Source organism: Rousettus aegyptiacus, unplaced genomic scaffold, assembly GCF_014176215.1.
Source record: "Rousettus aegyptiacus isolate mRouAeg1 unplaced genomic scaffold, mRouAeg1.p scaffold_m13_p_1, whole genome shotgun sequence".
Classification (NCBI taxonomy): Eukaryota; Metazoa; Chordata; class Mammalia; order Chiroptera; family Pteropodidae; genus Rousettus; species Rousettus aegyptiacus.
Window position 1 is genome coordinate 112,805,618 of NW_023416284.1, and position 13,743 is coordinate 112,819,360.

Genomic DNA, 13,743 nt, shown 5'->3' on the forward strand with positions numbered 1-13,743 from the left:
AGCAGTAGTAATTTTTTAATGTTATTGTGATTCTGTATCCTATCAGAGATGATTTATTTAATAAAGTTACTTTTTTTCCCTTCTTCAGCTTTTTATATTTCTAATTTAATAAGGTTTTGTTCATTTGCTCATAGTTTTATTCATTTATTTGTACACAGTTTTCTGCATACATATCAGTAATTATAGACCAACTCCTCTGCCAGTTGTCTTAATCTTTCTTAAAGATTTTTGTGCGTATTAAGTATTATGTCATTTTCACTTTATTGAAGAAATATCTTGGAGCCTTATATCTGTTCCTGTTGGACTAGTGTGTTAGCCCTCTAAGCCTAATGGTGTAGTTGTTATTTATCCTTTTACCATTCTGAGGATTCTGTTCTGTGTTGCAATTCTTACATTCAGTATTTTGGTTTAACTCCTTCATTTTGGGGACATACTACTTCTAGCAGTTTCGTGAGAAATGAAACACGATGATATATATTTTTAAATCTTGTATGTTTGCAGATGTATTTAATCTGCTCTTGAAATGGGATCATGTCCAGTTGAACATAGAGTTCAGGGTTAGAAAGCATTTTTCTTCAGATATTTGAAAGGGTTGCTCTATGTTTTTCTAACTTCAGTGTTGTTGAGAGGTTCACTCCTGCCCCTGGCCCCTTATGTTAGCTACTTTCTTCTGGAAGGTTGTAGAATCTCTTCCTCTTCAGCTCTAGTGTTTTGACATTCCTGATAATGTATCTTGGTGTACGTGTGTTTATGTATTGATCTGTGTATTCAGTAGGTCCTTTTAGTCTGAAAACTGTTGTTGAAATTTCTTGAATTCTTTCATTGGTAATTCCCTTCTTTCTCAGCTCTTGCTTTCTGAAACTCCTATTCAAGTGTTTGATAGCATGGACTAGTCCTTTTTTTATTTTATTTTTATCTTGCCTACTTTCCAACTCTGTCTTTTTCATCAAGTTTTGCATTTCTAATTTCTGAATCTTTTTTGTTTTGAGAACATCCCTTTTTGTAGCATTCTAGTCTTGTTCACATACTTTTGTTGTGTTTTGTATGGTACTTAATGGTGTTTTAAAAAGTTTTTCGTTGTCTTTCATATAGTTCATTTTTTTCTGTGGTGTAATTTTTTTTTTTTTGACTTTTTTTTTGTAAGAGACTCCCAGAATAGCTGATCCTTGATTGTCTGCTCATGTTTAGGAGTAGAAACTAAAACTCTAAGGAACATTTCAATTTGTAGATTGGGTTTTGTTAACCCTGAGCATCACTCTGTGGTGATCTGGGTGTGTTGTTTTTTGGGGGTTTCTCTGATGTTAGAATTTAGATTATTCCTCTTTGGCTCATTAGATTGCTAGCATGTTATGGGAGCCTGTGAGAGAAGTTAACTAGGGTATGTCTGTTTTTAGTATATACACATTTGCTTCATCTCACACATTTCAGTGTATTTTATTTACTTCCATTCTGATCTATAACTGATATTCCTTAGTCTAGAAAGTCTGTTTTAGACTCTCCAGAGAATAAGCTTTCAGTCTTGGATTAGGACCAGGGAATGGGAGTCGCTCCACAGATGGAGTTGGGGAGAGGGTGGTAGGGCTCTAACTGCTTCTTAAATAGCTTTCAGCCCATCCTCAGGTTAACCACTTGCTTTTATCCTTACTTTAGAATCATCTAGGGTCACCAGTTCCTAAGTCTTTTGAAGTGTTAGTGTGTTGGTTCTTGCCAGCTTTGTCAGTTTAGTATTTGTCTTTTTTTGGGTTCTCCTACATTAGTTCTTAATCATCTATTTGGTTTCCACAGTTATCACTGTTTTCTCCTGTTTTTTCTTTCCTTTTTAGATACATGACTTTTCTATTGCTTTAATGGGGTTTTGAGAAGTGGATTGACTTAGATGCATATATTAAGTTTATCGTTTTTTTTCTCAATTTATATTTTTAATCAGTTATTTGGCCTATATTTGTGATTTTGAGAAATGAAAAAAATAAAATGACCATTATAGAGAAATAATTTTTGGCCTATATAGCCAGGCTTCCAAGTAAGGCAATTGATAATTAGAGGAGAAAAAGTGACTTTTCCTTTGCTCAATAAATCAGTTACCAGTGCAAACTCATTTTTTATCTGAATACCTTCACAGTCGAATATGCTATTCATTTGTCATTTTTAGCGACCACTTAGGAAATGGGTGTTAAAAGTTCATTTATATCAGGGCAGATGAATAAAATAGAGCTGTAAATTATTGTAAGCTGTCTTCAGAGCTTTAAAATCATCTAAATATTGATGTCATTAAAATTTTAGTTATTCAAAAATATTATTTAGCTGAACATGTTCATAATATACTAAGTAATTTTTAAAAGTTGTTGAGTACTTAACCTAATGATTAAATAATGTGCCAGGTGCTGGGAGATTTAGGAAGGGTCTCTAAGATTAGGATGGCCATATGATTTTTTGTCCAAACTGGAACACTTGAGAGTGAAAGTGTGCAGTCACCTGGGACTGTTAACAGACAAATGGGACATATGATACTTTAGAGTTTCACAGTTTAGTGATGTATGACAAATTAGAGAAGTGTTGTAAATATGGGTGCGTAGTAAAGGTTTGCATTAAAAAGGAGATTTAAAAAAATGGTATTGTTTAGTTTTTATATAGAGTTGATTCAGAGGTATGGGATATGCATAGGTTTGGAAATAACTTTTTATTTTGTATTTCAGTTTGTGGATTGTTTTTCTACTTAGTTAATGTTTAGATTTTTTTCCAGTTTCTTTTTACTTTATGTTTCTCCTTCCCCTGGAAGATGCATCTGGATAGGGAAAGGAAGAAAAGCTCAAATTAAGATCTTTGTTAGAAGCATTGTTAAAACTTGGGAAGCTTTTGTAATTATTTTCATATTTTTTCATTTTTCTTTTGTGATATAATTTCTTGGTTTAAATCTTTTTAATTATAATTTTTCTTTTTGTTGACCTATGTCTAATACTCCAGTGCATACTTCATATTTGGAATAACTCAAATACAAAAATTATGGTATAAGTGAAGCATATTCAGAAAGGAATTAGAGTTCTTTTGAGCCTATGCTTTAAAACTCATAGATGCATTTTGTAATAGGTGGTTTAGTTCAAATTTCATTGGCACCTGAATTTGTTTGGTTTTATATATTTAAAAATATTTAATGTTTAAAACTCTCTGGTAGTCTTACTTTAAGATGGGTATTAATGTAAACTTATTTTTTGTTTTTAAGATGGGTATTAATGTAAACTCCTTTAACTCATTTTACTCCTAGATTACTTCTTATAGAAAAGAGACTTGACGAAACATTTCTGTCTGTAGTAAGGTGTAATAGTCTAAATTTCATAGAGGTTTTTTTTTTTTTTTATCTCTGCCAGAATTTATAGAACTGTGGTAAACATACATATATATATATATATATACATACACACACACACACATACATATATATATATATATATATATATATATAAAATCACCATCATGAGTAACTTCAGTACATTTTCATTGAAATGATCAAATGAATTTTGTAGCTCAGAATAAAAAAGTAGTATATTCTAAGTTGTATTAAAATAAAAACACATGGCAAAATAGCTAAGTTATTTTTATTTATTTTTTTCCCTTGTGATAGAACAAGTAAGAAGTTTGCGACAAAGCACTATTGCCAAGCGTTCAAATACAGCACCTTTAAATAGCACAAAAAAAACATCTGCGAAGACTGTATCTGCTCCTAAAGCAGGGGTGAAACAACCGGAAAGGGGTCAGATTAAAGAAGAAGCTTGTACATCACCGAAATCTGAGTACCATAAAGAGAGCAGAAGGAGCAGCCGACATATTGGACAAATTGAAGCGGTACCAGAAGTATCTGTGTCTTTAAGTCATCCTTCAGTGCCATCTTGTCTTGAAATGGAGGATGATACTGGATTAGATTCTAAGCAGAAGTGTAATAATCAAGGAAAGGCAAATGTGCCATCTCATGAATTAAATTGTCCACTCCTTTCAGAGACTTGTGATAGTATTGAAGAAAAGAAAAATGAAACTCTGATGGAATGTAAAATCAAGACTGTTAGTAGCCCATTATTTAAGTTTTCAGATAAAGAAGAACCTGACCAGAATGATTCTACTTCAGATAAAATGGATGAGACTGTTGTTGAAGAAAAGAGGGCAAAAGGAAAAGATGAAGAAGAATCAAAGGAAACAGTAAAATTATCCCATGAAGGCGACCAAATTGTTGAGGAACCTGCATCTTCTGTTGCTCTCTCTGGTGATGCTGCTTATACAAATCCAAATAAGACTGAAAAAAACCTTGTAGGTTTGTCCAGTTCTATGGATGAAGTAAATGAATGTAATTTGGAATTGAAGAGTACCATGGAAACTTCTGATAAAGCTAAGAACGCCCTTCATAGAAATGAAGTAGAACCATTAGGTTATTGTAAAGACATAGAGTCTAATCATAAGCAGTTGGAGAGCACTGAATTTGGTAATTCAAATCTAGAGGTGGTTGATACAAGTGCTTTTGAACCAGGAAGTAATATTTTAGAAAACACTCTTTGTGATGCGCCTGACCAAAATTCAAAACAGTTGAATGTTGTTGAAAGTATTAAAATGGATTCTCATGAAGCAGCAAACCTTCAAGATGACAGAAACAGCCCTTCAAGTAGTGTTTCTTGCTTAGAGTCAAAAAACATAAAGTCCAAACACACAAAACTTGTAATTCATTCTAAGCAAAACATGACCACAGATACTCTGAAAAAAATTGTTGCAACAAAGCATGAATTAATGCATAACAAAACTAAAGTTAATGTCAAAAGTGTGAAACGAAATGCTGATGAACCAGAATCTCAGCAAAATTTTCACAGGCCAGTCAAAGTGAGAAAAAAACAAGATAAGGATTCAAAGATTCAGAGTTTCAATTCTGGGGTTAAATCTTTGAAAAATCAAGCTCATGCTATATCTAAAAAAAAACAAGATCAAAATTTAGTACAGATTGCTAAACCTGTAACTCATTCTTTGAGTGATAGACTTCATGGTCATCCTGGTTGCTCTAAAGAACTTCATCATCCTACACAGACTGGACATTTATTACATGCCTGCCAGAAACAGTGTCATAAACCCCAGCAGCTGGCCCTAGCAGTGAAAACCAATAGTCATATAAAGGAAGAACTTGAACATTCAGGTGGTATAGAACATTTTAAGGAGGAGGATAAACTAAAACTAAAAAAACCTGAGAAGAACCTACAACCTCGCCAAAGAAGAAGCAGCAAAAGTTTTTCTTTGGATGAGCCACCATTGTTCATTCCAGATAACATAGCTACCATAAAAAGAGAAGGTTCAGATCATAGCTCTTCATTTGAAAGCAAATATATGTGGACTCCCAGCAAGCAGTGTGGGTTTTGCAAAAAACCACATGGTAACAGGTGTGTGTGTGTGTTTGTGTGTGTATATGTGTGATGTGTACATTGAAGAGAAACTGCTTTTATTAGAGTGAGATTAATGTGAGAACTTTTTTATAGAAAAAATTTCTATAAAAGAATTATTTAACATACAAAGACTTTTACAGAAACAAAACATCAATCCTGGATAAATGATAGAAACATGGAGCCACTGAATTACAAATATGTCATCCTAGAACATTTCTAAAAACATAGCCTGACCAACAGCTAGTATATATATGGAAATGTTTTGTCATTGTAACCAGTTAGAGAATATAATTTAATGATTACATCCGGGGAAAAAACTTTCCGCTAATCAGAAAATTGTTGCTCCGTCTTGGGTCTGTAAGTTATATATTTTATTCGGCTTGAGAAGAACCTAGTAATAAAGTGTGAAGGTCATAATGCAAATTTATTTTTCTTTTGAAGATTTTTTTGGGGGGGGGGGAATATGACACACACTCTAACAATGCCACTACTTCATAACTATCAAACATGACCTTGGAAGGAAATTTGATAGCTAAAGTAACTGTTAAATTACCCAGGTGAATTTTGTATATAATATGGAATGGAGTAAAAACATGTATTTCTTTTTGAATGTTCAGTGATTTGAAGGATTTCTTTCTTGTGAATTCTAATCTTTTAAGAAGTGATTTTAGCACTGTCCTTTGACATTCTTTCCTTAGAATTCAATATTTCCTACTTTTATGATACTGCCTCCTGCCCTGTATTTTATTTGCTAGCTTTTTAAGAAAGGAAACATGAAGTGGAGTTCGCAGCTGCAAGATTATCCTGTTCAAGTGTCAGATTCCTGCTGGAACTTCTATCAACGTTGATATGATAAAAGAACATTATAACTTGAACTTTGTACTATTGTCCTTACTCATGAAAGTAAATGTTAGAATGACTTTTTCCAGCACTTTCAGATTACATAAAAATGAAACTCTTTAGGAAGGGACAGTTTAGTAAAGTGTTTTATAATACATTATTTTGCTTTTGGGCAGTGGTATTTGGGGAGTGGGTAGGAGATTTGGGGGCTTTTTGGTAAAAAAATAAGTTTATATCAAAGGATTTCTTCATTTGTGATTTGGCCTGTAGCTTATTTTTAGCATCAGTGGTTACTTAACAACAACATAGTCTAGGTTTTAAAAATTGAGACTTATTTGAATGTAGTGCTACATTTGCCATCACTTACGTGTTCTTTATGGTTTGTTTTGTTTTGTTTTGTTTTTAGGTGAGGCAGCTCTTGGTTGACCTCACAGATTACAAGGACCTTGTCAGCTTACCATCCCTTATTTTTTTATTTTTTATGCCTACAGTGCCTGGTCTTCTTAGGTGGTCTCCCATCCAAGTACTAACCAGGCCCGACCCTGCTTATCTTCTGGGATCAGATGAGATCAGGCTTGTTCAGGGTAGCATGACTGTAGACTCTTTATGGATTTTTATTTTAAACACCTTATTCACATATTCTGAAGTGGGCCTGCTAAATTTTTAGGTCTAAAATAATTAGGGAGGGACAGTGCATTTATGTACTTTTTAAAGCCAGCCCTTTTTGTTGGCCAGAGTTTCATTTAAAAATGATCACAATTACATGTGGTCAGAGTAATGGAATAGGAGCCTTAAAGTGAATGGATGTCTAAAAGGATCCTTTGGCATAAAGTTGAAAGCCATTTTAAGTATGTTAAAAATGTAGCTCATATATAGAATAAGTTTCTATTATGATGGCCTGGTCCTCAGGAATTTGCCCATACTTTTTAATGATGATTGTTACTTCAACATCAACAGTTATTTTCCTAATATGATTTTTTTTTTTTAAAACCTAATGCTACCTTTTGGATCTACTCTATAAAACTGAGAGTCTTTGTTCCAGTCTGGAAAATGACTTCGAATATTAGATGTGTAGGGGTTTTAAGTGCATTTTTATGTAATTGACATGAATAATATATAATAACATTGGAAAACAGTCAATTTTGGAAGTACCATTACACATTACTTCAATTTTGTGAATAAAAAGCCCTAAATAATTGATTGTTTTTTTCTTTACATATTAATTAGCCTTTACCTTAATACATTGTACTCGTAAACACTGAGGTTACTCAAAAGATGCACCTGTCATGCAGCATGTAATTTTATTATTTTAATTCATGCATAAGAATATGAATATTAGGAAGGACATCAGGAAATAATTTTCACTCAATTTTTTATCTCACACACTAACCACAGTGAAAGTTGTTTGTTAATCTGACATTTTCTAACACTGACAGCCTTTGCTTCTGTAAAGACTTAACTTCAGCATTTTACATGCATTACAACTGATGTGTCTCCAGTTGGAGATTATATTTATTAATATAAATTTGTTCATGGCATGGCCAAATGTAATATTTCACCATAAACAACTGTATCCTAAAGACAGTAGGTATTGACTTGTATTGACTTTATAACAATTTTATACATCATGCTGTTTTTTATTTTTTTTGCTTTCATTTATTTTCCTGATTCAGCCTTATAACAAAAGTATACATATTATTTAAAAAACCAAACTATTTAACACTTTTGTTTTTTGTTGTCTTTGAACTGCTTTTAAACATAAGCCAGTCGGTATTTTGGAAGGAAATTTTAGTCTTTTCATATTTTTCTACCGTATAGTTTCTAGTTCTCCAGAAGACAGATTTACATTTTAAATGACATTACACTTTCTTGCTCATTCACAGAAGATTAGTATATTGGATGAAATTTTAAAAAAATCTTAGCAGAATGGGTTCATAGCTTTATACTCAACTTTTTCTGAGAAGGAAGTTTTCTCCTAGAATAAATGTTTTCTGGTTTTCCTCAGGACTTTCAAGTGATAAATTAACCCCCCCCCCCCCACCCTGCATATTAGGTTGTCAGGGGCAAAAACCTTTATTTAATGTTTATGTGGAATTGAATCCTTTCCTAGAAAAGAGTATACACACATTCACAGTAATGTGGTTTAGATGTGTCACCGAAAGGAGATGCTTATCAGAGCTGAAGGCCCATCTTGTAACAGTTGCATTGTTAGTGAACTAATGACATGAATTTGCTAAGAACAGGAGTTGCCTCTGGTTTATTTTGAAGAAACATGAACATTTTCTAAGAATATATTTTGGCTTATGCCAGAAAGATTAGAGTTTTAAATTAGTTTTTAATTATCTTAGAGTAGACCTAGTTCTTTTTAAAAATTTTGTGTATGAACATAGAACAGCTACTTCCAAACTCTCACATTTAACTGATTTATACTGACTTTGTCCACTTAACTTGATCCAGAGATAAACACCCAATATTTATTTTTCTTTTTCTTAATGAAAGATCTAATATACAAGTTGTAGTCTTTTTCTGAAGTGATTTTGCCTGTTGGTAATCAGAAATTCAAGGATAGCAGAAAATGGGAAAGTAAGTCTAGTTGTGTGACCCATACTGCCCTCCCTCTTAAACCATTAGGAATAACATGAAAAGGAAATAAAATGTATAATCTCTTGTAATAAGTCATCTTAAAAGAACATGGTTCATAAAGTTCACAATACTTCTGAGTTTTAAATCTAAAAGTTATATATTTACATATTGGGCATTCAGTTTTCAAGTTATTTAGGTTTCCCCCTGGAAATGTGAAATAATTTTTATCAGTGAGTATCTTGATTACTCAGAATTTTATATAACTTCATAATTTTTTACGTAAGATCTAAACTATAAAGATATATTTATAACTGGCACTAAAGATTTGCTTTTCAGAGCCTCTTAAGTTTGAAGAGACATTTCCAAAACAAACTTGCAGTGAGGCGTGGTGAAATAATTAACAAATTTCATGATTATAAAGCAGTTCTTGGCTAAATAAAATTTGAAACTTTAACATATGCTTTATAAATTGATATTTAGATTTGGATTTGGGGCAAAACATGGCCATGGTCATGGTGTAGGTTTTTAAGTAATGTTTTATTGAAAGTATTCAAGACTTGCTTTGAAGAAATCGTAGCTCTAATAGTAGAAATAAAGGGGAATCACTGCTTTCCTTCAATATTTCAAAGATAGTTGCTTTCAAGAAATAGCAGTTCTTACGACTTTGCAACTTGAAACTTAATTTTCTGTTAGCTGGAATATCTGTATCATTGAAACATGGACCCATCTGAAATACCCCCAAAGCTAGAGAAAGCATTTCTGTTTTGCAAACAGATACCCCGTAGTTTGAAGGTTTTCTTACTAGGTTTATGACTCCAAAACATTCTGGTTGGTCTGTTTTTTACATACGGCATGATTTTTTTTTTCTTTTCTTTTTTTTTTTTTTTTTTTACTTTTCCCTGAACCAAATGAATTGTTGGGGGAAATAATTACTTATCTGATAAAGCTAGCACAGGAATTACCAGTTAGGGTAAAGAATGGTGAAATACAGACGAAGAAGTCAAGGCTCCTTAATGGACAGCAATATCTTGGTGCTCAATAGAAAGGCACGTGAGGAAGAACCGTGCTGCCATTAAGGAGTAAGGCATTTGGCTTGACTTAAGATACTCTGTGAAAGATTGAAACTGTTCTGATCTTTATAGTTCCACCATTAAAAAAGAACCTCTGGTGTATTTAGGGCTGGTTGGCCATATCACCCTATTGTCTTTAACATCTTCCTGTTGGATCACAGGTTTTAAAAAGTGTTTTGACACCGTTGCTGGTGCTACTATTATCAAAATGAGCAGAAAGCCATTAAGTCATTAAAGAATATACCTAAATCGTATTTTCTAAACATATAATGAATTACTAACCTGAAGAAGATAGAAAAATGTTAAACGTGATTGAGCTATGTAGTTTTCCTAACAATGGATTGAAAGTATGTAAAAAATTTCACCATCTAATGGCTGTATATTGTATTTGCCATTTTATTCCAAAGTAATTCCAGATTTTCTTTCTAAGGTTAGAAAAACAAGCTTTTTAGAGTCATAAATTTCATGTCTCTGGACTTTTTCATTGGTTAGTGAAGTTATTTTAGATAAAATGCAGTAAAGGGAAAACAAGGAGATTGGAAATTTTAAATCATCCTGAATATTAATATTTTCATGTTAAAACAGTGATATTTATTTGGGAAAAAGGTTTATTTAGAGCACATGATCAATACTAAGAAAGTCCACAGTCAAGTCTACATAAAAAGAATTTCTAACCAAATCAATGTGACACCGTGAACCAGAATATTTTGAGCTCAAAGAATAGTTATGATGGTTAATAAACAATTTGAGAGACTCCATTATGATAGTTTTTGAGTTGTATTTTTGTTGCTGTCTTCCTTTGTCACTTAAAATGATTCATTGGATAAATGATTTTCCAATTTTATGCTCAGGTCTGTGGTAAATGTAACTGATTAATTGTGATCAATCTTTCACAAATCTTTCCACTCTTGGAGAAATGTTGTTATTCTATACTTTGTTATTCTACACTTTGTTATTTTATGGAGTATACTGACAAAGTTCAGTTGCCCATTATTTTCATCCTAATGTTTTTTTTCCTCCAGTATTTTCTCATAGCAGAGGGAAAATAGTTGACATTAAAAGTTCCATTTTCATAGAATATTCTTTTCTTTAAAAAGTTGTTCCATGTTGAATTGATAGAATGAGTTAAGATGGAAAACATGCAAAATATCAAAAAGTCAAAAATTAAAATTTTAATTTGGTCTTTTGACAATGGTTTAAGAAAATGCATCAAATAAAAGTTTTTGTTTTTTTATTTTCCAGGTTTATGGTTGGCTGTGGGAGATGCGATGACTGGTTTCATGGTGATTGTGTTGGGTTAAGTCTTTCTCAAGCACAACAAATGGGAGAGGAAGACAAAGAATATGTGTGTGTGAAATGTTGTGCTGAAGAAGATAAAAAGACTGAAATAGTAGATCCAGATATTTTGGAAAACCAAGCTAAAGTTGAAGGCCTGAGTGAAGATAAAACAATGGAGTTTGGGTTATCAAAGCACACACCAACAAATGACAAAACCAAATGTATAGATGACACAGTGAAGCACAAGGTCAAAATTTTAAAACGGGTGAGCTGCTCACTAACGCATTCTTTTGTTATTTAAGGAATTTGTATAGACTGACCATGAGAATTTGAAATTTCTTCTTGGGATTTGTTGTTCTAGTATATATTTTCAAACTTATTTATCTATAAAAATGGATTTTTATTAAAATTTTTTTTGGCAATTTTGGTGAAACTAGGTAGTGACATCTTCAGATCATTGAGATCTTATTTCTTAGCATCTTTTATGCGATTTCTCTCCCTAATTGGATACTTGGATTTCTGAGGTGGGATCTCCTGGTGTTAAGTAAGTGTAAATTGTGCGTGTTGATTAATTTTTTAAAAAAGTTTTCAGATCATAAATATCTACTGGTCTTTAAACCACATTTGGCATTTTTATTTTCAAGTGGAAGAGTTACTTTCTCTCTGAGGGAAAGTCATCTTAATTCTTTTGACCTTTGTCCCAGTGTTTGCTTGGAACCCTTGCCTCATACTTTTTCTCTTAAAATGTGGACTCTCTAAAAGTTGTCATTTTCCTTCATATTTTTAACTACCTTCTAATAGTATTTTCTAAATAGAAATTTCAGGATATTTAGTCAATTACAGGAGAAATGCATAAAGGACGCAGCACTTTATATAATTAAATTTTTATTTTCTTTGTTTACCTTTTAATCACCTTTGTTTTTTCTAATCATTGATTTGTTATTCTTAAGATAGTGCTAGAGAGGAAACACAGTGGCAACAATGGGTGTGGATAGTTGAATATGATAATCCAAAAGATAATAATATGAATTGCAGAGTTTGAAAGAACTTGGAAATCTTTACTCCAACCATTCAAATTTAAGAGCCATAAGCACGTTTTCTCCAAAATCCCTATTATTTACAAACTCATTTTTTTTTCAGATGCTTCTTACATGACAAATCTGGATTAAGTTTTACTTCACCAAATCCTTGTGGCAACCACTTTTTCTGTCTGCCAAGACTTTTTGAGAATCAAATTATATCCTTCTAATATGCTGTTGCTTTGTCTGTTGATTTAATTAGCACCAAAGTAATTAATGATGTAGAACTGAAAACTTCATTGAGAAGTTTATAGCACATCTTTGCAAAACTTTTATTTGTCAACTATTAATCATCACTTCTTGGGTGTAATTTCTTGGCCATTTGGAAATATAGCTAATTGTTTTGTCATTTAGCTTAGTTATCCCCATTTGGTCTAAAAAGGCATAAAAACATTAACATTGGGAAAACCCTCTGTCTAGCTCTATCAGAAAAATAACTGAGGTTATTTGGATTTTGTAAATGATTTTGTAAATGCATGTGCTGTCCAAGTGGTTATTGTCTCCTTTTCTTTTTGATGTTAAACTGTTGAATCTTATCTGGACATACCTGATTTTAAGTTATGGAGTTGAATCTGCTTTTTAACTATCACTCGTTATCCTTAGATTTTGTGTTGAACCATTTACTGAGTTCCTTTTGTGTGCCTAAAATGGTACCAGACTTTTATATGGGTAGATACCACTGATTTGAAATATGTTCTTGCTCTCAAGTAAATCTGATTGGAGAGGTAGGAAATAAACAAATAAACAAATAATAAATAACAAATAATTCCTAGTCTAGAGAAAATCAGTTTTTGTATATATTCTTTCTTAAAACCTGTGATTATATGTATAGACACAGTATTCTTCTCCCTGTCTTTCAAATACTAGTGTGATGTGATTGATTACTCCCAAGAATGACACAATTCTGGTTTCACTAGTAATTCTTTGTGGATTATGTTAGAACAAGAGTAGCAGGCATCCTTATGGTTTGTTCTATATTATGGGAGTTAAAATTGCCCATATAGGTATACTGAGAAGTTAACTGATACATTTATTATAGGTGATTATAACTTCATTTGTTTTAGAATAAAGTGAAAAACATGATAACTGTTTCTCCACAACTTCTCTCTGTTTTTTCAAAGCCACAGTCAACTAAGAGAACTCTTACTATAGCTAATTTTTTTCTAGTATTGTTATTGGGACCATTATCTTAATTTTTTAGTTCTCCTCTATGGGAGAACTAAATAGGCTAATATGTATTCTGTAGAAAATAGATACTTAATAAATGGATTTTCAGTGAAAAGGTGAATCTCCTTTTTGCTAATAATTATTTTTTTGCATCTGTGAAAAACCCTCTAAACAATTACTGGGCTACAGAATAGAATATGTTTGATATTGCAATAAATTGTAGTACTAATTAAGTTTAATTTTTTTAATCTATATACTCTTGAGGCTTACTTTATATTTAAAAATAGTTTAATAGTTTTCATTCTAATGAATTAAGTACTT

General features: G+C 32.1%; 1 protein-coding gene and 1 pseudogene across 9 annotated transcripts in view; one reads left to right on the plus strand and one right to left on the minus strand.

Moving 5' to 3' along the window:
* The window catches only part of PHF3 (PHD finger protein 3), a 69,035-nt gene that overhangs the window by 36,800 nt on the left and 18,492 nt on the right, over nt 1–13,743 (plus strand). For 8 of the 9 annotated variants that reach the window (XM_036219104.1, XM_036219095.1, XM_036219090.1 and 5 more), the window contains 2 exons: nt 3,617–5,402; nt 11,141–11,441. In XM_036219104.1, the coding sequence (XP_036074997.1) occupies nt 3,617–5,402; nt 11,141–11,441 (2,087 nt within the window). Of the gene's footprint in view, nt 1–3,616; nt 5,403–11,140; nt 11,442–12,316; nt 13,740–13,743 lie in introns of those variants that run through there. The other variant, XM_036219106.1, reaches the window with a different exon arrangement.
* Nucleotides 6,728–6,846, minus strand: LOC118605548 (annotated as a pseudogene).